This window comes from Gobio gobio (assembly GCF_949357685.1).
Source record: "Gobio gobio genome assembly, chromosome: 13".
Classification (NCBI taxonomy): domain Eukaryota; kingdom Metazoa; phylum Chordata; class Actinopteri; order Cypriniformes; family Gobionidae; genus Gobio; species Gobio gobio.
Window position 1 is genome coordinate 4,604,216 of NC_137106.1, and position 24,223 is coordinate 4,628,438.

The window sequence follows — 24,223 nt, forward strand, 5'->3', positions numbered from 1 at the left end:
CACGGACACACACACACACACACACACACACACACACACACACACACACACACACACACACACACACACACACACACACACACACACACACACACACACACACACACACACACACACACACACACACACACACACACACATTATGTAAGCATGACCTTTTATTAAAACAATCGTTTGACAGCACTATTAATTATATATTTCAAATATTATGAACTTTTTTTGCATGCAAATGTTTTATAAATCGAACACTCAGAAAATGACGTACGTTCAGATTTTTCATCATTTAATTTTACATTTACAAGAAAACATTACATATAAAAAATAATAAACAGCACAAACAAGGATTTTTAGGTTATGCGCTGCTGCAGCGCATAACCTAAAAATCCTTGTTTGTGCTGTTTATTATTTTTTATATGTAATGTTTTCTTGTAAATGTAAAATTAAATGATGAAAAATCTGAACGTACGTAGCGCCGCTGCATTTGATTGAGCCATCAGTCAATATTTGTCATTTTGTTGAATGCAGTACCCACAATGCAATGCACTAGACCTGTCCTAGTGTGACCAATGAACCAGGCGCTATAAAATACATCCAAGTGTCATCGTGATATTCAGACAAAACACCTGCACTCATTTCTGATTAAACATTATAATATTATTATTATTATATTAAACAGTATTGCAGCGCTGCACAAATCATCATCTTTCATCAGAATCCTGTGAAAATTCCTTGTCTTTAGGAGCTCATAAATGATGCATAGTGATGCTGGGATAAGACATCTTCACATCCGAACACCCACAAGCTCTATAAATAAACCACACACACACACACACACACACACACACGCATGTGGAACCGCGCCAGCCGGCTGTAATTGGTCAATGATCGTTTCCTGAAGAAAAGCAGAAACACATTTGATGCTGATTCTCTGTTGAAACACACACACTCACACACTCACACACACACTCACTCACTCACTCACTCACTCACTCACACACTCACACACTCACACACTCACACACTCACACACTCACACACTCACACACTCACACACTCACACACTCACACACTCACACACTCACACACTCACACACTCACACACTCACACACACACACACACACACACACACACACACACACACACACACACACACACACACACACACACACACACACACACACACACACACACACACACACACACCTTTAAAACTTGAGCTGGAGGCTCTGGACTCCTAAAACTGGACGACTCTTTAGCTTATTTATCTTGGGAACGCTCCAAATGTATAGTTTAAAACTAGTCCTTTTCCACAGACTTTATAAACTTGTACTAAAGTGGTTTTAATGTTGTTCTGGCGTCTCCTACAGCAGATTCACAAGCATTCATGATCAAAAACACTTCATCTCCTCATTATATCCACTGAAGCATCAGCTCTTCTAAATGCCATGCACATCAATCAGTAATGTATAACGGTTATCAGAGTATTTGACTGATGCTAATATATTAAAGAGCAAGGGCTGACAGCTGAGGAAATATCTCTCTCCGTCAATCCATCCATCCATCCATCCATCCATCCATTTATCCATCCACCTATGCATCCATCCATCCTTCCTTCCATCCATCCATCCATCCATCCATCCACCTATGCATCCATCCATCCTTCCTTCCATCCATCCACCCATCCACCTATGCATCCATCCATCCTTCCTTCCATCCATCCATCCACCTATGCATCCATCCATCCATCCATCCATCCACCTATGCATCCATCCATCCTTCCTTCCTTCCATCCATCCATCCATCCTTCCTTCCATCCATCCACCCATCCACCTATGCATCCATCCATCCTTCCTTCCATCCATCCATCCATCCATCCACCTATCCATCCATCCATCCATCCATCCATCCATCCATCCATCCATCCATCCATCCATCCATCTATGCATCCATCCATCCTTCCTTCCATCCATCCACCTATGCATCCATCCATCCACCTATGCATCCATCCATCCTTCCTTCCATCCATCCACCTATGCATCCATCCATCCACCTATGCATCCATCCATCCACCTATGCATCCATCCATCCTTCCTTCCATCCATCCATCCACCTATGCATCCATCCATCCATCCATCCATCCACATATGCATCCATCCATCCTTCCTTCCATCCATCCACCTATGCATCCATCTATATATCTATCTATCCATCCATTTATCTAGTTATCCATCTATCCATTTATTTATTCATCAATTTATTCATTTATCCATTATCCATCCATCCATTTATCTATCTATCCATCCATCCATTCTCCATCTATCTATTGATCCATCCACCTATGCATCAATCTATCCATCCATCCATGATCCATCCATCTATTTATTCATCCATCCATCCTTCCTTCCTTCCTTCCATCCATCCACCTTTGCACAATACTGTATATATGACACCACACTATTTTATTTAACGATAGAAAATATGCAAACACTAATTATATATATTTTTATAAACAATTTATTTTACATAATTTGCCCGATTAGAAAAAAAAAAAAATTATATATATATATATATCAATTAATAATATTAAAAAAATTAAATAATTAAAATGGCCAAACAGAAAATTAGAATTAAAATGATATGCAATAATGATACTTGGCATTGTTTTACCGATATATCGCCATGGCGACCATCACGGTGCCAGTCTACATGGTGTAGTTCTTTAAAACTCATTTTCCTAAAGACTCTCGAAACCGTGAACCCTTTCCCTCAGATTCACAATAGACACACAAAGAGCTTCTTCTTGAAGGTCCATAAATCTCTCGGCTCAGCTGTTAAACTTCTACTTGGACAAATAACCCCAGTAACGCCGTTCCCTTGGGGACTTTTAACCCAGACAAGGTCAAAGCCAAACCCTGACCTGAAAGCTTTTCCGCGCTGGGAAGCTGAATGAGGGATGAATGAGAGCGAGTGGCGGGAGAGCAGAGAAACTCTCAGGTGGATAAATAATCAGCAGCTGACTGGCATGTTTTTAAACCATGGACTTATCGATCGCTTTTACTCTACAAAAGCACAACACACGGGAGCTTTCCAGCCGTGGAAAACACTGGATATTGCACTATTGTGGGAAGTTACAGCCTCCATAACCACACACACGCAAACTAAGACTAACACAGGCATCCTTTGGGAGTGATAGAAAACAGATAAGATGCACAAACATATCACCTCATCATTTGTTAATCAAAGCGCTATAAACCTGATCAAAGTTCAAGAGCTGTAGACAAATACTGTCTTTACTTTATCAGAAACAATGCAAAACGTAGAGCTTGATGAAACAGAAGGACTGATGAACGCAGATCATTAACAGGCGGATCTGTGTTGCTGCAGCGCCTGAAAAGCATTTCCAGAATTTGCCGTTCCGGGTCAAAAATGACCCGTCTTTTTAAAATCGCTTTAAATCTCTCATCATGCCATATTACAGCCAAATATTGGATTCAATCTTTTAATCAGCTTGTTTTCTCTCCATTAGGACTAGGGTTGGGAACCGAGAACCGGTTCTTATGCAGAACCGAAACTGATTTTTGAAAAATACCAGAACCGCGCGAAATTCCTAAGTTTCGGTTCCGAAAACGGTTCTGGTGCAATGTGTGTGCGAAGCGCTGGAAGCGTATCCTTTCATAGCGAGTGACAGCCAGTGTTGCCAACTCCGTGATTTTCCCGCTTTCCCGTTTTCCACTGTTGCCGCGGGCTGTGTTTCATGTCCGCGGGTTGAAACGATTGTGCAATTGTGCGGGTTTTGTTGTGAAAACCTGGCAACCCTGGCTCACCTCATCATGAATATTAATTATGTTGCCTGCCGCTTCCAGGAGGGCAACGCAGTTCAGCACTGAAAGCCCTCGCGCTACACATTTACGGTTTTGCATCAGATATTTTCTCGTTGACCACCAGCATGGCGAAGAGAAAGTCACAAGTATGGATTCATTTCCAAAGAATGAATGATAATGAAGCAAAATGTAACACGTGAAAAGTTAATAACATGCAAAGGAGGCTGCACTAGCAATTTGACAAAACATTTGCTACAGCACAGAGTGCCACAGGGCTTACCAGATTTATAGTGAAAGGCCTATATATATAGCCTATATATATATATATATATATATATATTTGTCAACCGTTGAGTCACCATGGTTTAGGTAAGCGTTTAGGCACAATTAGGCTACCTTTGTAATGCTGAATTGCAATTTATTATTTACAAGTTCACTGAATAACTGAATTACTATTAAATTAATATATAACTAATTAATAAATATAACTAATAAATATAATTTATAACTTGGTTTTATTCAGAGACAGAGAGATAAAATGTAATAAGACAATTTCAGAGGTGTTCATTTGAAAAAAAAATGTGTTGCAAGAATGGCTTAATTAATACTGTAATATATGTACAGTACAGGACTTTTTTGACATTGCCAACCTGTAAATAAATTTTAGAGCAAGTAATAAACACAAAATGGATTGTTTGAGTTGCGTATTGTGCCTTTTTCCTTTACCACTATTTGTTTAATAATTTTAATGGAACCGGAATCGGAACCGGAATCGTTAGGCGGAACCGGAACCGGAACCGGAACCGGAAAATTTCTCACGATTCCCAACCCTAATTAGGACAGGTTTTGCTTTTGTTTTTGGAGCTGATTGATCATAAGCCTCGATGATCGGAGCTCATGCGCCTCAGTTTCTGAGTAAGCTCAGAAAGCTTATTCGCCTCATTAAAAAAACAGCTCAAATCAGTGAGGCTTATGATCAGTCATCTCCAAAAAGAAATGCAAAACCTGTGCTAACAGAGAGAAAACAAGAAGATTAAAAGATTGAATCCAATATTTGGCTGTAATATACACTCTAAAAAAAAAAAGGTTCTATATGGCACCAAAAATGGTTCTTGGCTCGTAATCATAGGGGAACCTTTTTAAGGGTGTTTTCACACCTACCGTGTTTGGTCCGGATTTTCTGACTTTTCAGTTTGGTCCGAATCAAAATTGCAGGTGTGAAACCTCCCCTGATCACGGTCCGCACCAAACAGACGAAATTTGGTCCGACGAAAAGAGGAAGACTCAGACCGGATCAAACTGAACAAAGGTTGGGTTCGCTTCTAGTGTGAAAGCGTTTTCTGTATGGTTCGGACTTTCAGACCATTTACAGGAAGTTCCTGTTTATGTTTAAATATTATAATGTTATTTTTAAATTTCATTTGGGCTATAATGATTTTGAAAAGTGAAAAGATGCGCAATATGTCAGAAGACAGACGGTCAGAAATTATTTTGACCACTTCATTCAGTTTTGTTTTGTAGAAAGTCTTTCTTTAAAGTGAATTTCGTTTTGTATAAATTGTATCTTAATTTTAATCAACGTTTAATCAGATAATTGCCTGATTTAATAAATAAGAAGCAAATAGTCTATAGCAGACAATAATCGCGGGAGCGATCACATGCTTTGCGCATGAACTGGAGCGCGTCTCAAATAAACCCAAACTCAGCAGCTACTGCCTCACACACATGAGAAATATGAGTATAGAAAGCTTGAAATGTCCACTTTTAAACTTAACGAGAAAATAAATAGTCAAGCAATGCTTCAATGTTCAATAGTGGCAATGATACGCGTCCGTTCATTCATTCTTGTCAAGGACGCGTCAGACACACGTCCGCTTACAAACCAATCAGTGTCCAGATGCCGCCCACATAGATGATGACGAGGGGACGCAAGTACGTCATGTACAGTTCTTTAGTGCACTCGCATAACTGCAATATGAAATCAAACCAAAACTAACCCAATGTATAAAATCTATCAAAACATGAACTTCGGTTCGGACTTTCAGGAGTGAAAACGCCCTTAAGCACCAATTTTGGTGCTTCAGCGGTTCTTCGACTAAGGTGCTATATAGCACCTCTGAAGAACCGCTGAAGAACCACTGGCGCACCAAAATTGGTGCTATATAGCACTAAAAAGGTTCCCCTATGATTACGAGCCAAGAGCTATTTTTGGTGCCATATAGAACCTTTTTTTTTAGAGTGTAGCATAATGAGAGACTTAGGGCGTTTTCGCGTAATGGAAGGGGCTTCTGCCAACCGGCTCGTCTCCTTGTGAAATGGATGACATTGGTTGTTTTAAAACACGGTGAATAAGCTCAATTTACTGACTTTAGCTAGCTTGTAGTCTCAAATGTATAAATGTATATAGCTCAAATTGAGTAAAGAGTGTTTTTTCCAACTCCCCAGACTGTCTGACCTCCTCACTCACTTTCTTCCAAGCAAGATCCTTTTTATTCCTGTTTCTATAAAGTGTGAAGATGTATCGTACAGCTCCAGGTATCCACATATGATTCTGTCCTCATTGTTGTCACTATTAGAGCAAGCTCCTGATTGGTTAAGGCGGCGCGAATTTCCGCCAAATTTCAGATTTTTCAACTCAAGTGTTTCACCCTAAACTTTCCATTTCACGCCGCAAAATGTCTATTCGCGTCTTTGACTAAACATGTAAATCACTCGAGCTTAACGCTTCATTCGCGTCCGGTGTGAACGCACCATGACGCCGCATTCACACGGGGCTTCGGCGTCAACGCTTCTCATTCACTTTGAATGGGTGACGTCATGCGTTGCCGAACTGAATTGTGGGTTCCGTCGCGGCGCTTCACTCGCGTTGCAAGCGGCAAAAGTTGAAGATTTCTCAACTTTTCAAGCGCCAACGCAGGCGTCATCCAATCAGATCACCCTATGCAAATATCCTAGAGCAGACGCTAGCCAATAGCGTTCGTTTAAAACACCGGTGAATGAAGAGTGAATGAAGAGTGAAGAACGATCTAAAATGGAGGAAAAGCTAATAATTTTTTAATAATTGCGGTGGGTAATCACCCGATCCTACTACTAATCATTATTTACATACCGGGACACAAACTGGAGAGACCAGGCCTGGAAGGAGATGGCAGAGACGGTTGGAGAATCTGGAATGTATCATGCTTGTATTTCGTCCGTGTACTCTGTTTATCATTGAATGACAGGCAGCATATCATGTGTGGTTCAAATAGGCGCTATCCCCCAGCCAAATGAGGAATCAAATAAAGTGATCAGTTTTCATACACAAAATAGTCTCACAGACTAGCTGTCAAAAAAGGCGCTTTTTTGTGTTGTGTTGTGGTCCAAGCGTCAAGTATGTGATTAGCTGTTGTCACTATGACGGTCGCGTCAGCACCAAGCTTCAGCCACGCCCTCCGTCAAGCGTTGACGCCGAAGCCCCGTGTGAATGCGGCGTGAGGCTTATTCATGTCATTTTTGGTGGGAAAGGACCTTTACATTTGCCAAAAAAAAAAAAAAAAAATTTGTCGTCATTAAAATAAAATAAAATAAAGCCCAGGTGAGAAAAAAGTAATTACTGCATTACTTTTAAAAGTAGGGTAACTTTCCCCAACACTGCTGATAATATTAACTAGCATTTTAGTGAAAAAGCAAAACACTTTCCCGGTCAAAATGACTGAAACACAACACGAGGGTTGAAAATAACAGTCACAGAGAGAGTTTTAAAAGTTTTTAGACACTAAAAACAACATTTTCTGTTGCAACTACTGGTCCTTCACACTGAAACAGACAACCTTTAAAAGTAATGATTAAATCAGCAAAGCAAAGAAAAAAGTAGACAAATCCTATCTCGTAAATGTCTTTACTAACATTAACAACACGTGTGTACAAACTTTCAACATTGATATTTCCCCCAAAACAAGACACGAGGACAGCAAAAACACACACAAAGCTCCTCAAATGCACACACACTGCCTTTAAAACCCAAGAAAACAATTATAAACAGATTTAGCGGTTCAGTTTTTAGCTAGTTTTGCAGAACTCTCCTCACATCATAAACAATAGTCTTTACATTTGCCAAAAAAAAATAACTTTTTTGTTATTAAAAAACAAACAAACAAACCCAGACAGGTGAGAAAAAGTAACGCAACGGTAACGTAGCGCATTACTTTCCATAAAAAGTAACGCGATTATTTACTTTTACAGAGTAACGCGATATTGTAATGTATTACCTTTAAAAGTAACTTTTCCCAACATTGCTGATAATATTAACTATTATTTTAGTGAAAAAGAAAACGCTCTCCGGGTCAAAATGACTGGAACACAACGCGAAGGAAAATAACGGTCACAGAGAGAGTTTTAAAGGTTTATAGACACTAAAAACAACATTTTCATCTCCAATTAACCATAAAGCAACTACTGGAACCTTTAAAAGTAATGATTAAATTAGCGAAACAAGTAAGCAAATGCATAATTACTTATTAAACTAAGATGTTTTACCATTCAGTCCATCTCCATCTTACTAACTAAAACGTAAATGTCATTAATAACATTAACAACGCGCGTGTACAAACTTTCAACATTGATATTTCCCCCAAAACAAGACACGAGGACAGCAAAAACACACACAAAGCTCCTCACACACTGCCTTTAAACCCCAAGAAAACAATTATTAACAGATTTAGCGGTTCGGTTTTTAGCTAGTTTTGCAGAACTCTCCTCACATTATGAACAATAGTCTTTAAAAATGAAGGCAAAAATCACTCACCGCCTGAGTTCCTCGTTATTTCAGACGTTTACAGCTCATTCGCCCCTCGGAGACATGTGTGTGTGTGTGTGAATGTGTGTGTTATTTTCACCGGCTGCAGGTCTGAGAGAGTCAATATGATCATCTGGAGCACGCACTGACTTCACACACTCTCAACTCAAGACCACAGAAACACAGGAATGATGAGGTGGGCGGGGCGTAGCGACAGAAAGTTCGTTGGAATGGGTTTAAATAACATTTCTCAGTCGTGAAATGTTCATCTCGTTGTCTTGACTCAGTATATATTGAGAAGTTCAGTGTTATTATTCAGCTGCAAATTATTGTTCAGATTTTTGCTGAAGCGGGAGCGCTTATCGGTCCGTGTTAGTTTTCACAGCGCTGTCAGGGTGGACCAATCACGATCGATGATGACTGCGTTACTGTTCTCAGCGCTGTCAGGGTGGACCAATCATAATAGAGGATGACTACTGGATGATAATCGGTCCGTGTTACTTTTCTCAGCGCTGTCTTGGTGAACCAATCACATTCGATCAATGATGACTACTGGCTGAATCTTTTTATTTTTTTATCATCTTGTATTTTAGGTACTAAATGTATCTTCACAAATGTAAACATTTACATTCTAAGCATTTAAAGACTTATAAGAACATATATATTGTTTTCAGCAGGCCATTTTCCCCAAATCAAAGCAAGAGGAGAGCATGAATGTTTAAAACGAACGTGAAATGCCTCCCAAGCACAGTTTAAAAAAACAAACGGTTTAGAGTGACGTGCTGCATTAGAATGGACCAATCACAGGGGACTGCCACTACTTGATTTGCATAAAGTGGCTCGGAAAAATACTTTTTTTGAGATTGCAGATCAGAATCATAACAAAAATGCCTTCCTGAGAACTGAGTGTGTATTGATTTAATCAAAACGGAAGGAAATGTTACGTTTCTATTTGTTAGTCGTATCGTAAATTAATTGTTAACTTAGCCATATATTCAAACAAAACTTCCACCTGTCGAATGAACCCACAGGTATATTTAAAAGTTGAGTAAATGGCGCCACCTGCAGGTCATACAACAGCACAACCTCCTGTTTCTAACACTCATAAAACATATTTCACAATTAAACACACATCCACACTCTCAGTCTGTACATAGTTTTATTGAGACTTTCCTAGATTAGTAGTTTAGACATCAGTAGCTATAGATAACACGTTAAAAAAATTCTATGTACAAATCTGAATCGTGGGGTAATGTATTTTATAATGGTCATTTCTGCGTCCAAAATATAAGGGTATTTAAAATAAAACATAATAAAAGAAGAAGCAAAATCTGGCTCGGAAACAAAACAACTAAAATAAAGAGCCACAGATCGATATCTAAGATCTCAAACCTCAAACGTACTAAAATATGTAACACATTTCTAAGTAATAATGTAATGTTTCCATGGCTTTGTGATGAACTGTTGAGAGGCAGCGTTTCTGAGAGAGACAAACTATTTGTGTTGCAAACTAAATGGCTCAAGAATCTTGATTTATTTCGTGCAGTCATGGTTTGGATTTTAAAAACTGGTGCTATTGCAACACACATGTACCCCTGAGTGAAATCCAACAAGCGAATATATAAAGCAAAAGACAAGAAATAAATCAATCTCATATTATTCTGAAAATAAAGCAGCTGGTAATAAACAAACCTGGCCTCACAGTTACCAGCACTCAAAACAAACCAAGTGAAGAAATCAAATAATCATGGCATATGCATTTGTCAGTTCAGATGGGTTTGGTTGTGCTGTTGTAGACGAGTTTCTCCGAATCCTCGTAGGTGTGAACATGGCCGCCGTTGACAGCCACTTGCGGATGCTTGTTTCCGCGCTTCTTCTTTCCCTTCACGAGGCAACATGCGATGACAACCAGCAGGATGGCAATGGCCAAGCCCAGGACGACTGCGAATGCGATGGCAGCTGAGGAGAGAGAGAGAGAGAGAGAGAGAGAGAGAGAGAGAGAGAGAGGTCATGTGACGTCAGCACATCTGGATCAGTGCAACAGAGAATCAATAAATTCAATGATCTGAATGCATTCTTATTTATAGTTGCATTAGTGCAACCGATCAGGCATAACATGATCTAATATTGTGTTGGTCCCCCTGACCCGTCGAGGCATGGACTCTGGCACCAAGATGTTAGCAGCAGATTCTTTAAGTCCTGTAAGTTGCGAGGTGGGGACTTGTTTGTTCCGCACATCCCACAGATGCTCGACTGGATTGAGATCTGGGGAATTTGGAGGCCGAGTCAACACCTCAAACCATTCCTGAAGCATTTGTGCTTTGTGGCGGCGCATTATCTGCTGAAAGAGCCACAGCCACCAGGGAATACCGTCTCCATGAAAGGCTGGACATACGGACTACCGGCAAATCCGGGAACTTTACTGTTAATTTAGTCAACGCCCCTTTTTAGGGGAAAATAAACTAGACTTCCCATAGACTTCAATACAAAATAGAGGCACAAAATAACGTCTGTACACAGCCGGCAGGCTTGAATAACTTAAGAAATCACTCAGATTAAACATGTCAAGTGATTTTATGTCCAGCCTGCCATAGAGTGTGAAAGATACATCCACACACTTAATTTGGTCAATTTAAAAACATGTCCCTTCATTCTCCCAGCGTCAAATCTGTGAAACAAGTGAATGATTTTACTTTGTTTTTGCTAGTAAACATCTTTAAATGTATATATTATGTCGTTATATTTAGAGTACCGAGTGCACTTTTCTGCCTGACTTAGCTTCCGATAGCATCATCCGTACTTCATGATTCAGAAACAAAGTTAAATCATTCACTGGCTGACCTGGGGCCTTATTTATAAAACTTTGCGTAGGATTTGCGTCAGAAGTGGCGTACGGATGAAACATAGGACGTGCGTACGCACAGAAATATTCGGATTTATAAAACCGTGCGCACGCACATCCTACGCAGTTTTCCGTTAATAAATCACAATCAATTCTAAATGTAGCGCAGCTTTTGCGGCTTCATGTCACGCCCATAGTTGCCCATAAATAGTCCATGAAACGCCCACAAGTTAATAATCATCGATTGCGAAATCATGGAAAATACAGAGAGGAAATCAAAAAAACATAACTTCACTCAATGTGAAGTAAAAATTATCGTTGGCGAGGTGGAAAAGAGGAGAAAAATGTTGTTTTGGAGTGACACAGTGTGGCCATTACTAATGCCAAAAAGGCACTTGAGGTGCAAAAGGTAGCAGACGGCGTAAATGCTGTCGCCTCACAACCTCGGACCGTGGCCGAAATAAAAAAGAAATGGTCGGACATTAAAGTTGAGGCAAAAAAGTGTCTAGCGCTCCATCTAGCGTGCCACGGGTGGGGAAAGGGGACACCGGAGCGGAGCCCTCTTGATGAGAGACTGGCGGCAGTTATTGGGGAATCCCTATTAATCCCTATCCCTATTATCTACGTGGAAATGGGAAATAGTTCAATGCAAATGTAATTTCTTGCAGCTTTCTGAATGCTTGAGACATACATCATATGTTATTTTATCGAAAATAAAACAAACTAAAGGCATTTGCATGAATACCATGATTCCGTAGCTGATGAAGACATTTTTACTATGAAAACAACTTTCCCCAGCGGACAATTAATACATCTATCTATCTATATATCTCCCTAATTATCTATCTATCTGTCTATCTAATTGCATCTATATCTGCTCTGCCAGACGGACACATTGACGAGATTATCAGTTTTGTACATTATTTTGTTCTTTTTACCATATTATTTATGTGGATGAATTGCATAACATGCCAATATTATTGCAGAACATATTTCACTTTTTTTTTTGTGCATTTCTGTTGTAATTTTCGTTTGATTTTGTTTGTTTTACACTGCAGATCGATCAAACGGGTCTTCGTGTAGGCTGTTCATTGTAAGACTTGCTTTGTGAAGTCTTCAAGTTATTTATGAGAGGCAGTATAGCCATTTCTTTTACACAACGGTCAACAGTTTCACACACTTTCACGTGTTTCTTCCATCTGCCGACGGTGTCGCCATTTCTCATTTCACCCGTTTTTGGGCGTACGCCTGGGTCAGAGCTTGCGTGAAGGACCGCACATTTTCCCGTCAAGTTTGCTTTTTATAAATACCAATTATTGCGTAGAGAGCGGCGTACGCCTTCTTTTGTGCGTACGCAACGTTTATAAATGAGGCCCCTGGTGACTCGATGAGGTACGAGTAATGTCTTCTGGCCACTGGGTGGGGTTGTTACACCAGTTTGACGGTGGGAGAATGAAGGGACATGTTTTTTAAATTGTCCAAATTAAGTGTGTGGATGTATCTTTCACACTCTATGGCAGGCAGGCTGGACATATAATTACTTGACATGTTTAATATTGGTGATTTCTTAAGTTATTCAAGCCTGCCGGCTGTGTACGGACGTTGTTTTGTGCCGCCATTTGGTATTGAAGTCTATGGGAGTCTAGTTTATTTCCCCAAAAAGTGGGTGTGAATCTGTTCAGAGACATTCTATGACGTTGCGCCGGTTGTGTGTATGGTCTCAACAATGCTTAGGTAGGTGGGACGTGTCTAAGTAACATCCACATGGATGGAGGACCCAAGGTTTCCCAGCAGAACATTGCCCAAAGCATCACTGCCTCCGCCGCCACGCCTTCTTCCCATAATGCACCTGGTGCCATGTGTTCTCCACTGTTCCTTCCTTGGGCCACTTTTGATAGAGACTGACCACTGCAGACCGGGAACACCCCACAAGAGCTGCAGTTTTGGAGATGCTCTGACCCAGTCGTCTTTGCGTTTGCCCATTTTTCCTGCTTCTAATGGTGCGTTCACACTGGACGCGATTCGCGCGAGTGATTTACATGTTAAGTCAATGCAGAGACGCGAAATGGCATTCGGCGGCGAGATTCGCGAGATTCACGCGATTTGCGCGATTGAGGCGGCGCGTTAACCAATCAGGAGCCTGCTCTAGTAGTGACAACAATGAGGAGAAAATCTGTATATCAATATCTGGTTCAGACAATATGATTATCACTGTGATAACATTAAATGACATGAAACACAACCCAGTCTCTTTTTGTTAAATGCAAGTTTATGTTTGATCAAGAATACAAAAGTATAAGTAATGTATAACAAGCTATACATGAAATAAAGCAAACAATTCACTCAAACATTCAAAGTCAGTGCTAGTAGGCTAACGTTACAACTGTAACGTACAGTTATAGCCTAAAAATGTAAAGTAATGAAACTTCTCTTTGCCCTCAGCCTAAACGATTTGCTAGGGAACAAATTATAGATCCATGAGAGCAAAGATCGGCCGTTACAAGACGAATTATAGCTCGAGACGCCACAGAGACATCAGAGTCAGCGGCAGAAGAACTGGCCCAGGAAAGGCTGATCTCACCGGGTTAATGAGCGCCGCTGATCCACTGGAGCTCACAACTCCGAAAACGCCAGATCACGTGTTCAAATAGGCGCTCTTTATATAAATAAACCACAGATTTGAGCTTTAAACAACTACATTATCGACTGAAAAAGACTTAAAACTACGTTTTGTCACACATTAACAGTAGTATTTTAACAAAAAAAAGACATGTAAACACAGCCCATGTCAGCCATTTCTCAACGAGACGAGCCGCAGAGAATTCGCGTCTGATGTGCAGTGAATGTCATGCGCGATTCGCGCGAATTTCATGCGCGATTGAAGTGAGTAAACTCAAAATGTTCAAGCGTTCACCTTCGCGCGATTAGGGCGCATTATTCTCGCGAATCGCGTCCGGTGTGAACGCCACATAACACATCAACTCCGAGGACAAAATGTTCACTTGCTGCCTAATATATCCCACCCACTAACAGGAGATGATGTGATAATCAGTGACCTGTCATAATGTTATGCCTGATCGACATGTCATGGTATTTAAATGAGTTCTTTCCCATGCTCCCAACATTCGTCTTTTAAAGGAAAGCATGCACCTCTGCTGTGAGTGTGTGTTGTGCAGGTGAAGCGGTGTTACCTGTGTCACTCGAGACCCCCTCTTGCTTCTCAAACTGTACACGCCTGGCAAACACGTCAGCCTCTGAAATAATAATACAAACATGGCATGATGTTTTGCAGGAGAGACAGAAAGCAGTCAGTGTTTCACACAGGATTTTGTGAGACTTCGGTTCCTCTAGGGGGGGGTGAAAATGTAGGACATTTTAGGACAAGTTAAAATCATCGACCTGGTGCACTTTAAGAGTTTTGAGCCATGTTCAGTGTGCAAATTGAACAAAGAAAAAAGTTGGTGAACTCATTGTACCTGAACTTTAAAGGAGATCCAAACCCTTTGTTTAGTGATATGGGCTCGATCATACACCCGACGCAATGCGACACAAGTGTTATTTGCTAGTAATCCCGACGCAGTTCTCATGTTCACGTCCATCTCCACGTTGTTTAAAGGGATAGTTCACCCAAAAATGAAAATGATCCCATGATTTACTCACCCTCAAGTCATCCGAGGTGTGTATGACATTCTTCTTTCAGATGAATAAAATCTGAGTTATATTACAGAAGTCCAGGCTAATCAAGCTTTATTATAGCAGTAATAGTTGCTCTGTTTTTGAAGTCCATAAAATTGCATCTGTCCATCATATAACTGCTCCACACGGCTCTGGGGTGTAAATAAAGGCCTTCTGAAGCGAATCAAGATTTTCAAGTTTTTAATATTTTGATATTGTAATAATTTCAGTTACTCTCCAAATTAATGTAGAAACAATTTAAAGACAGTATATTTTAAATATGTGTTGTAATGGCATGTTTTTATGAATGAAGGCCAGTATCACTGATGTCTCTATGAAACATTAATGACGTTACATTACAGTATAACTGAAAGCTGCCAATTTCAACATTTATTAGGCTTTAAAAAAACAACTTTTAATTTAAGTGAATTTAAAACAATCTTTACATAAACCCATTATAATAAATGTTATTTTTACCAGTGGCCTTCTGTTAGACATATACAGAAATGTAAAAGTTATCAAACACCTTTCTTAACTGCATAAATAATAAATTAAATCTAGATGAATCATCATTAAAGCTACACTTTTCTCTGTTCCCGTTGTTCTGTGATGAACATTAATGACATCATCATCAGTGCTCCTGTCACTTTAAGAACAGCCGCTGACGAACATGAGGCGGATCTGACGCATCTCATTTCCTCACAACTCTTTAAGTTCATTTAAGACGTTATTTAACTAATTTAAGACCATAATATGAGAATATGAGAATACTCAAAATTCTCTGTGTTGTTGTTATTGTTTGTTCAAGAGCAAAAGAGAACTCGATGTGAGCAGGAGACTGACGCGAGTCTGTCTGTGCGTCGAGTGTGTGTGTGTGTGTGTGTGTGTGTGTGTGTGTGTGTCAGTGTCCCTCGATTAGCTGACATGAGACGCAGCCACACAGACAGGACACTGACACACACACACACACAGACAGGACATTGACACACACACACACACAGACAGGACATTGACACACACACACACACACACACACACACAGACAGGACATTGACACACACACACACACACAGACAGGACATTGACACACACACACACACACACACAGACAGGACATTGACACACACACACACACACACACAGACAGGACATTGACACACACACACACACACACACACACACACACACACACACACACACACACACACACACACACACACACACACACACACACACACACACACACACACACACACACACACACACACACACACACACACACACACACACACACACACACACACACACACACACACACACACACACACACACACACACACACACACACACACACACACACACACACACACACACACACACACACACACACACAGGACATTGGCATATAGCACGTTCTCTTGTGTCTTGTTGCGCTTGGAAGCATTTACATGAACAGGAGCGTGATCATGAGGCAAAAATGGATATAAAAACGGACGCTGCGTTATTTGCGTTAAATATATTTAATGCGTTAAGCTGAAAAAATTCATCGCCCGCATTAACGCATTAATTTGCCCAGCCCTATTTATTTGTCATTTTAACTGTTGGAAATGGCTTATCCTGCTGCGCCCACTATAGGCCAGCGACTAGCCGACGTCAAGCTTAAAGCGTCATGAAGTCGACAAGTCGGTAAGTCGACTCGCGTCCGATTGCAGACCTCAGCGCTCCTTGAGTTCTCTCCAGCGCTGGAAAGCTGATCGCAAGCCTTCTTGTTCCACATGTGTTTTTTATCTGCCATCTCTCTCTCTTTCTGTTGTCGCTCGGCTAATGTCCACCCTCGTCGTGTCTTTTGAATGACGTGCACCGTGCGCTCTCTTCTCCCCGTCATTAGTAGACACGCCCCTTACTGCTGATTGGCTACAAGTTTGTTTTGGTCCACGGCCCGAGACACTTTACTAAAGCAGTTTTGAAATAACACTTACCCCACCTTTAAGTGAAAACTTAGATATTCGAGGAAGTTGAATGCAGGAAAGTTATTCTAAGGCAAAATCTTTGTTTTTTTGCTGTTGACTGTTGACTTTAAATACTGATTGTGGGAATAATACAGTAAAACTCACCAGTCACTGATTTGCACTCCGAAATGCACTTCTCCTCCGTCTCAAAACGGTTTGAATTCCCATCACATCCGCCGTAGTTAAAGCGATTACACTTCCGCTCATACGGATTGTAGTACCAGTAGGTGAAGCTCGCACGACAGTTTCCCGTTACCGGCGGCTCCACGCAATGAGCTGTAGGAGTGAGGAATTTTAATAATGATTAATATTAAGGAGGCACTAAAATGCAGATATGAGTTTAAAATAAAAAGATTTTAAAGTTTGCATATATCATAACAGAAAATGAAACATAAAATCACCTTTGGAAGTGTCCACTTTAATATCCAGCAATCGACTGAACTTCTTGTTCACTGAAAATAGAAAAACTTAAGTCACACATAAGACGGTTTAGTTTTTTAAACTAATAAATGACCTGAGCTGGATTTCAATCACTGATCAAACTGATATTTTATCCAAAACAAATCAATTACTCGCCTTAAGTTATCCTGTGTAATTTCTAGGGGCTTTTAAAGTTACAATAAATCAGTTCTATTTGAAATCCTCTGATGTCAAAAGTTAGCATTTTGGTCATGCTCAACAAACAACGCTCTAATACGACTTCAGATGACCAGTGGTGGACGTAGTACACAAATCAAGTACTTGAGTAAAAGTACAGATAAAAACAAGGTTGTTAAAAGTTTTCCAGATATTATTGTTGTATTAAATTTACATCTGTGTCCTATCTCAAGCTACTGTCAGCTCAAGCTTTTGTCAAATCTGTCATGTATATCGAAATCTTGTTTTCTGAAAAATGTATCAATATTAAAGGGATAGATTCCTAATTCGACCAATCCGCGCAGGCACTAATGAGGCATCTATGTATATATCTATGACCGCGCTAGTATTTTAACCTTATTCGCAGGAAGTTATGGCGGTCTGGAGAGCTGATGACATTCGTCTGATAATAAGTGAAATAATAGCATAAATACTGTTGGGTTTCTCTCAGAAACCGATCGTTTCGTGTCTTAAGACATCAATGTGTCGCCACGAGCCGCAGGGTTTAATTTGGAGTTGTCTGTGCATGTTTTTTTTTACTCTAATAGAATTGGATCCCATTGACATGCATTATACGACTGACAGACGGCAATGGTTGGAGTTAAAAATCTTCATTTGTGTTCTACTGAAGAAACAAAGACACCTACATCTTGAATGCCTTGGGGGTAAGCAGAAAAACATAACATTTTCATTTTTGGGTGAACTATCCCTTAAGCATTTATGCTTAAAACAAGAACAAATATCCACCAGTGGAGTCAAAAAAATTTATTAAAAAAAGTTTAGACTACATTGGCAGATTTGTTTTTGTTTTAAGCATAAACTCACTTCATATTAGTGTTAGACCGATATATCGGGCCGATATTTGCAATTTTATTTTTACGTGTATCTGCATCGGCCGATGCAAAGCTGCTGTGTTCGCTGATATTTTTTTCCCTGCATTATTTACAGACAGGCGTCCACAGGGCAGCTCTCACCGTCTTCAAACTGTCTTGCTCTCCCTCGCGCATATTAATCAAAATCAATTGAGAATTGACACGATGGTAAAAGGTCGAAAGACTGAAGTTTCACGTGGAGCATTGGGAGATTCTTTCCTGAATTACCGCTGGTGTTGCTCTACAAGAGATTAAGTTAAGTGCACCTACACTCTAAAAAAGTTGGGTTGAAAATGGACTAACCCATCAATTGGGTTGTTTTAAGCAAACATTTAACCCAACTGCTGGGTTAAAACAACCCAATTGCTGGGTTAGTCCATATTCAACCCAACTTGGGTTATTTTTAACCCAGCATTTTCTTAGAGTGTAACCATTAAATGACTGGGTTGTAAAGTTTTAAAATGAAGTATAGTACAGTCAGTGTGCACTTTATTATAATGCTTGCTTGTTGATACTGTGTGCAATAGTTTAATTATTTTATTTATGCTTAAATATTTATTTTCAGAATTTATTTTCACCACTGAACTCTTTTTTTTCTTGTTCTACCTCACCTGTTTTTACTATTTGTTAAATATTGTTTTTTTTAGTTCAATAAATGTTCCTTTTTTAAATTGTAAATTTTAAATTATCATCATGATCATTGTGTCATTTTTATGTTATAAATTGAGGGAGCAAAAGCAGTATCGGCTCCAAATATTGGCTCAAGAAAATCGGCAGCCCGTATCGGTCATCGACTAAGGCTGATGAAAAAAAATCGGTATCGGCACTAAAAAATCCATATCGGTCGATCCCTACTTCATATTGATAGATTTTTCGGAAAAAGTCATTTTGCTTTTCAAGTAAATGTGTCTTGATTTAAAGGGTTATTTCACCCAAAAATGAAAATAATGTAATTTATTCCTCGTCCTCATGCCGTTCCACACCCGTAAGACCTCTGTTCATCTTCAGAACACAGATGAAGATATTTGTGTTGAAATCTGAAGGCTCAAGATCCATTAATGGACTAAAAACATATTTAAATTAGTCCATGTGAGTACAGTGGTTCAATAATAATATTATGAAGCGACGATAATATTTTTTGTGCTGCAAAAAACCCGAAATAACGACTTATATAGTGATAACCAATTTCAAAACAGGGCATCATGAAGCTTCGAAGCGTATCGAATCAGCGAGTCGATTCATGATTCAGATCACGTGTCAAACCACCAAACCGCTGAATTGACTCGCTGAATCGACACGTTCCGAACCGCTGAATCGACACGCTCCGAACCGCTGAATCGAAATGCTCCGAACCGCTGAATCGACACGCTCCGAACTGCTGAATCGACACGCTCCGAACCGCTGAATCGACACGCGACACGCTCCGAACCGCTGAATCGACACGCTCCGGACCGCTGAATCGACACGCTCCGAACCGCTGAATCGACACGCTCCGAACCGCTGAATCGACACGTTCCGAACCGCTGAATCGACACGCTCCGAACCGCTGAATCGACACGCTCCGAACCGCTGAATCGACACGCTCCGAACCGCTGAATCGGCACGCTCCGAACCGCTGAATCGACACGCTCCGAACCGCTGAATCGGCACGCTCCGAACCGCTGAATCGACACGCTCCGAACCGCTGAATCGACACGCTCCGAACCGCTGAATCGGCACGCTCCGAACCGCTGAATCGACACGCTCCGAACCGCTGAATCGGCACGCTCCGAACCGCTGAATCGACACGCTCCAAACCGCTGAATCGACACGCTCCGAACCGCTGAATCGGCACGCTCCGAACCGCTGAATCGACACGCTCCAAACCGCTGAATCGACACGCGACACGCTCCGAACCGCTGAATCGACACGCTCCGGACCGCTGAATCGACACGCTCCGAACCGCTGAATCGACACGCTCCGGACCGCTGAATCGACACGCTCCGAACCGCTGAATCGGCACGCTCCGAACCGCTGAATCGACACGCTCTGGAGCGCTGAATCGACACGCTCCGAACCGCTGAATCGACACGCTCCGGACCGCTGAATCGACACGCTCCGAACCGCTGAATCGGCACGGTCCGAACCGCTGAATCGACACGCTCCGAACCGCTGAATCGACACGCTCCGAACCGCTGAATCGACACGCTCCGAACCGCTGAATCGACACGCTCCGAACCGCTGAATCGACACGCTCCAAACCACTGAATCGACACGCTCCAAACCACTGAATCGACACGCTCCGAACCGCTGAATCGACACGCTCCGAACCGCTGAATCGACACGCTCCGAACCGCTGAATCGACACGCTCCGAACCGCTGAATCGGCACGCTCCGAACCGCTGAATCGACACGCTCCGAACCGCTGAATCGACACGCTCCAAACCGCTGAATCGACACGCTCCGAACCGCTGAATCGACACGCTCCAAACCGCTGAATCGACACGCGACACGCTCCGAACCGCTGAATCGACACGCTCCGGACCGCTGAATCGACACGCTCCAAACCGCTGAATCGACACGCTCCGAACCGCTGAATCGGCACGCTCCAAACCACTGAATCGACACGCTCCGAACCGCTGAATCGGCACGCTCCGAACCGCTGAATCGGCACGCTCCGAACCGCTGAATCGACACGCTCCGGACCGCTGAATCGACACGCTCCGGACCGCTGAATCGACACGCTCCGAACCGCTGAATCGACACGCGACACGCTCCAAACCACTGAATCGACACGCTCCGAACCGCTGAATCGGCACGCTCCAAACCACTGAATCGACACGCTCCGAACCGCTGAATCGGCACGCTCCGAACCGCTGAATCGGCACGCTCCGAACCGCTGAATCGACACGCTCCGGACCGCTGAATCGACACGCTCCGAACCGCTGAATCGACACGCTCCGGACCGCTGAATCGACACGCTCCGGACCGCTGAATCGACACGCTCCGAACCACTGAATCGACACGCTCCGAACCGCTGAATCGACACGCTCCGGACCGCTGAATCGACACGCTCCGAACCGCTGAATCGACACGCTCCGAACCGCTGAATCGGCACGCTCCGAACCGCTGAATCGACACGCTCCGAACCGCTGAATCGACACGCTCCAAACCACTGAATCGACACGCTCCGAACCGCTGAATCGACACGCTCCGAACCGCTGAATTGACACGCTCCGAACCGCTGAATCGACACGCTCCGAACCACTGAATCGACACGCTCCGAACCACTGAATCGACACGCTCCAAACCACTGAATCGACACGCTCCAAACCACTGAATCGACACGCTCCAAACCACTGAATCGACACGCTCCGAACCACTGAATCGACTCACTGATTCAATACACTCCGAACCACTAAATCGACTCACTGATTCGATACGCTCCGAACCACTGAATCGACTCGCTGATTCGATACACTCCGAACTGCTGAATCGACTCACCGATTCAATACGATCCGAACCACTGAATTGACTCGCTGATTCAATACAATCCGAACCACTGAATTGACTCGCTGATTCAATACAATCCGAACCACTGAATTGACTCGCTGATTCGATGCGATCCAAACCACTGAATCGATTGTTTTTAGTACATTAATGGACCTTGAGAGTGTAAATGCCTTTGGTCTCTATGGAGGACTCACTGAGCCTTCAGATTTCAACACAAATATCTTAATCTGTGTTCTGAAGATGAACGGAGGTCTTAAGGGTGTGGAACGGCATGAGGGTGAGGAATAAATTACATTATTTTCATTATTGGGTGAACTAACCCTTTAAGAATGTTTAGATATTTGTACAGGAAAACAAGACAAAATACGGAGCAAGAAACCATTTCTTCTTCAGTGTATAATCTGTTTTTATATAGTGATGAATGTGATCCTCACAATTGGGGCATTCGGTCTCATCCGAACGGTCGCTGCACTGATCTAGATCGTCACATTCGAAATCTTTCCCGATGCAACATCCGTTAGCACATGAGAAGTGTTCTGGTCCACACTTCACGTCACACTGCTCATCTGTGGGTGTACAGAAGAGAGGATTTCACTTTATACATTTATAATAAACATTGAAATGGCATACTGGTATTGAAAACAATAAATACATGCATCATCAGCACTCATGGACTTACCAGGATTCTGGATCGGCCCTAATCTTCCAGATGGGGGAGGAGCAGAAACTGCAATAATATGAACATATTCAATGTAAAAATAAAGGTATTTTGAAAAGTCACACTTAAAAATTTAAGTTGAAGTGTTATTGCATTTGACAACAAAGCGTCAAATAAAGTGTCATTTATTATATAAAATTAAAAAAAATCACAAATCACAAACAAAACATTTCAAATAAAGGTGATCATGCACATTAATAAATGATTCATGTCTGAATGAGCCATTTGCTCTGAAAGCATTATTGATGACACGCTGCTGCTTTATTAGTTTTCACAGTGTGTGTTGAAATGTACCAGGCAATGCATGTTTTTCCATGCAGTTTAATAAGGCAAAGCTGCCTCTGACACTAATCATTTGAACCATTACCTGCCCTAATTTGCTACTAGAGAAAAAACAAAACCCAAAGCTTCATGGCCGGTAAACCCAAATATCAACTATTTAAATTTATATATATTTTTTAATGGTTGATGTTTTGGTTTACCGGGCATGAGGCATTGGTTTGTGTTTTTCAACAAACGTAATGGTTTAAATTGGTTTATTGGTTTACATAAATCTTTTTTTTTTTTTACATACACATATACATATATATATATTTTATTCATTTATTTATGTGTCTGTGTGTTTATATATATATATATATATATATATATATATATATAAGTATATAACTATATAATATAAATTATAGTATTATGTTAGAACAATCATTTGCATTATACTTAGTAAATAATTTAGTAATGTGCACTTGCTATATAATTTTTATTTGTACTATTATCACCATTTTTGCTTCCACTCAACACAGTGAATATGTATTTTTTTATCTGTAGTAATTAATGGGCTGTTTGTAAACGTGACCATATAAAAACACAATACCTGAAACTTTGTCACAAGCGTTCTGGCATTCGTTGAGGGCCAGATAGTTATTGAGGTTTGGTTTGCAGCCTCCAAACTTGAACTCCTCACATTTCTCTGTGACGGCATTGTAGTGCCAACGTGGGAAAGAGCCTCGGCACGGACCCTCCTTCTTAGGCACCAGACAGTGATCTGACAGGAGGAAAATCATTCATTTATTCAACACTTCAACATAAATATAACTTTAAACAGGATATTTAGAGCTTTGAAGTCCTGGAAAATAGTGTGAAGCCTTTGAAAAGTGCTTGAGTTTCACTCTCAAACGTTTTGTACGAACCCTGAGATGAATAATGTAAAAACATTTGACTATTTCTGCCACAATACCATGGTTACAGTTAGGGTTACTGCATTAAATCTTCAGTGAATATTGCTGATTTGTGGACTGGAGAGGATCCATTAGCTTGTTTGTTCATTGCTTAATGTTTCTCCTGGTTTCCACGTCAGCGCTGTTTGATCTGATATCTGTG

The 24,223-nt window shown here is 41.3% G+C and overlaps 2 protein-coding genes across 7 annotated transcripts in view; both read right to left on the reverse strand.

The window, feature by feature from the left end:
• The window catches only part of LOC307136292 (pleckstrin homology domain-containing family G member 3-like), an 85,330-nt gene extending 76,544 nt beyond the window's left edge, over nucleotides 1-8,786 (reverse strand). The window contains exon 1 of one of the 4 annotated variants that reach the window (XM_079833182.1): nucleotides 8,609-8,786. The gene's annotated coding sequence lies outside the window, so the exon portion shown is untranslated. The remainder of the gene's footprint in view (nucleotides 1-8,608) is intronic. The other 3 variants (XM_079833183.1, XM_079833181.1, XM_079833180.1) reach the window with 3 other exon arrangements.
• Nucleotides 8,787-9,143: 357 nt separating this feature from the next.
• spint1a (serine peptidase inhibitor, Kunitz type 1 a) overlaps nucleotides 9,144-24,223 on the reverse strand; it is a 40,490-nt gene continuing 25,410 nt past the window's right edge. For 2 of the 3 annotated variants that reach the window (XM_079833196.1, XM_079833195.1), the window contains exons 5-11: nucleotides 23,718-23,888; nucleotides 22,805-22,852; nucleotides 22,560-22,691; nucleotides 17,527-17,577; nucleotides 17,231-17,401; nucleotides 14,633-14,695; nucleotides 9,151-10,558 (exon numbers count right to left, since the gene is read on the reverse strand). In XM_079833196.1, coding sequence (XP_079689322.1) covers nucleotides 10,368-10,558; nucleotides 14,633-14,695; nucleotides 17,231-17,401; nucleotides 17,527-17,577; nucleotides 22,560-22,691; nucleotides 22,805-22,852; nucleotides 23,718-23,888 — 827 coding nt within the window. In that variant the 3' untranslated portion in view covers nucleotides 9,151-10,367. Of the gene's footprint in view, nucleotides 10,559-14,632; nucleotides 14,696-17,230; nucleotides 17,402-17,526; nucleotides 17,578-22,559; nucleotides 22,692-22,804; nucleotides 22,853-23,717; nucleotides 23,889-24,223 lie in introns of all 3 variants that reach the window. The other variant, XM_079833194.1, reaches the window with a different exon arrangement.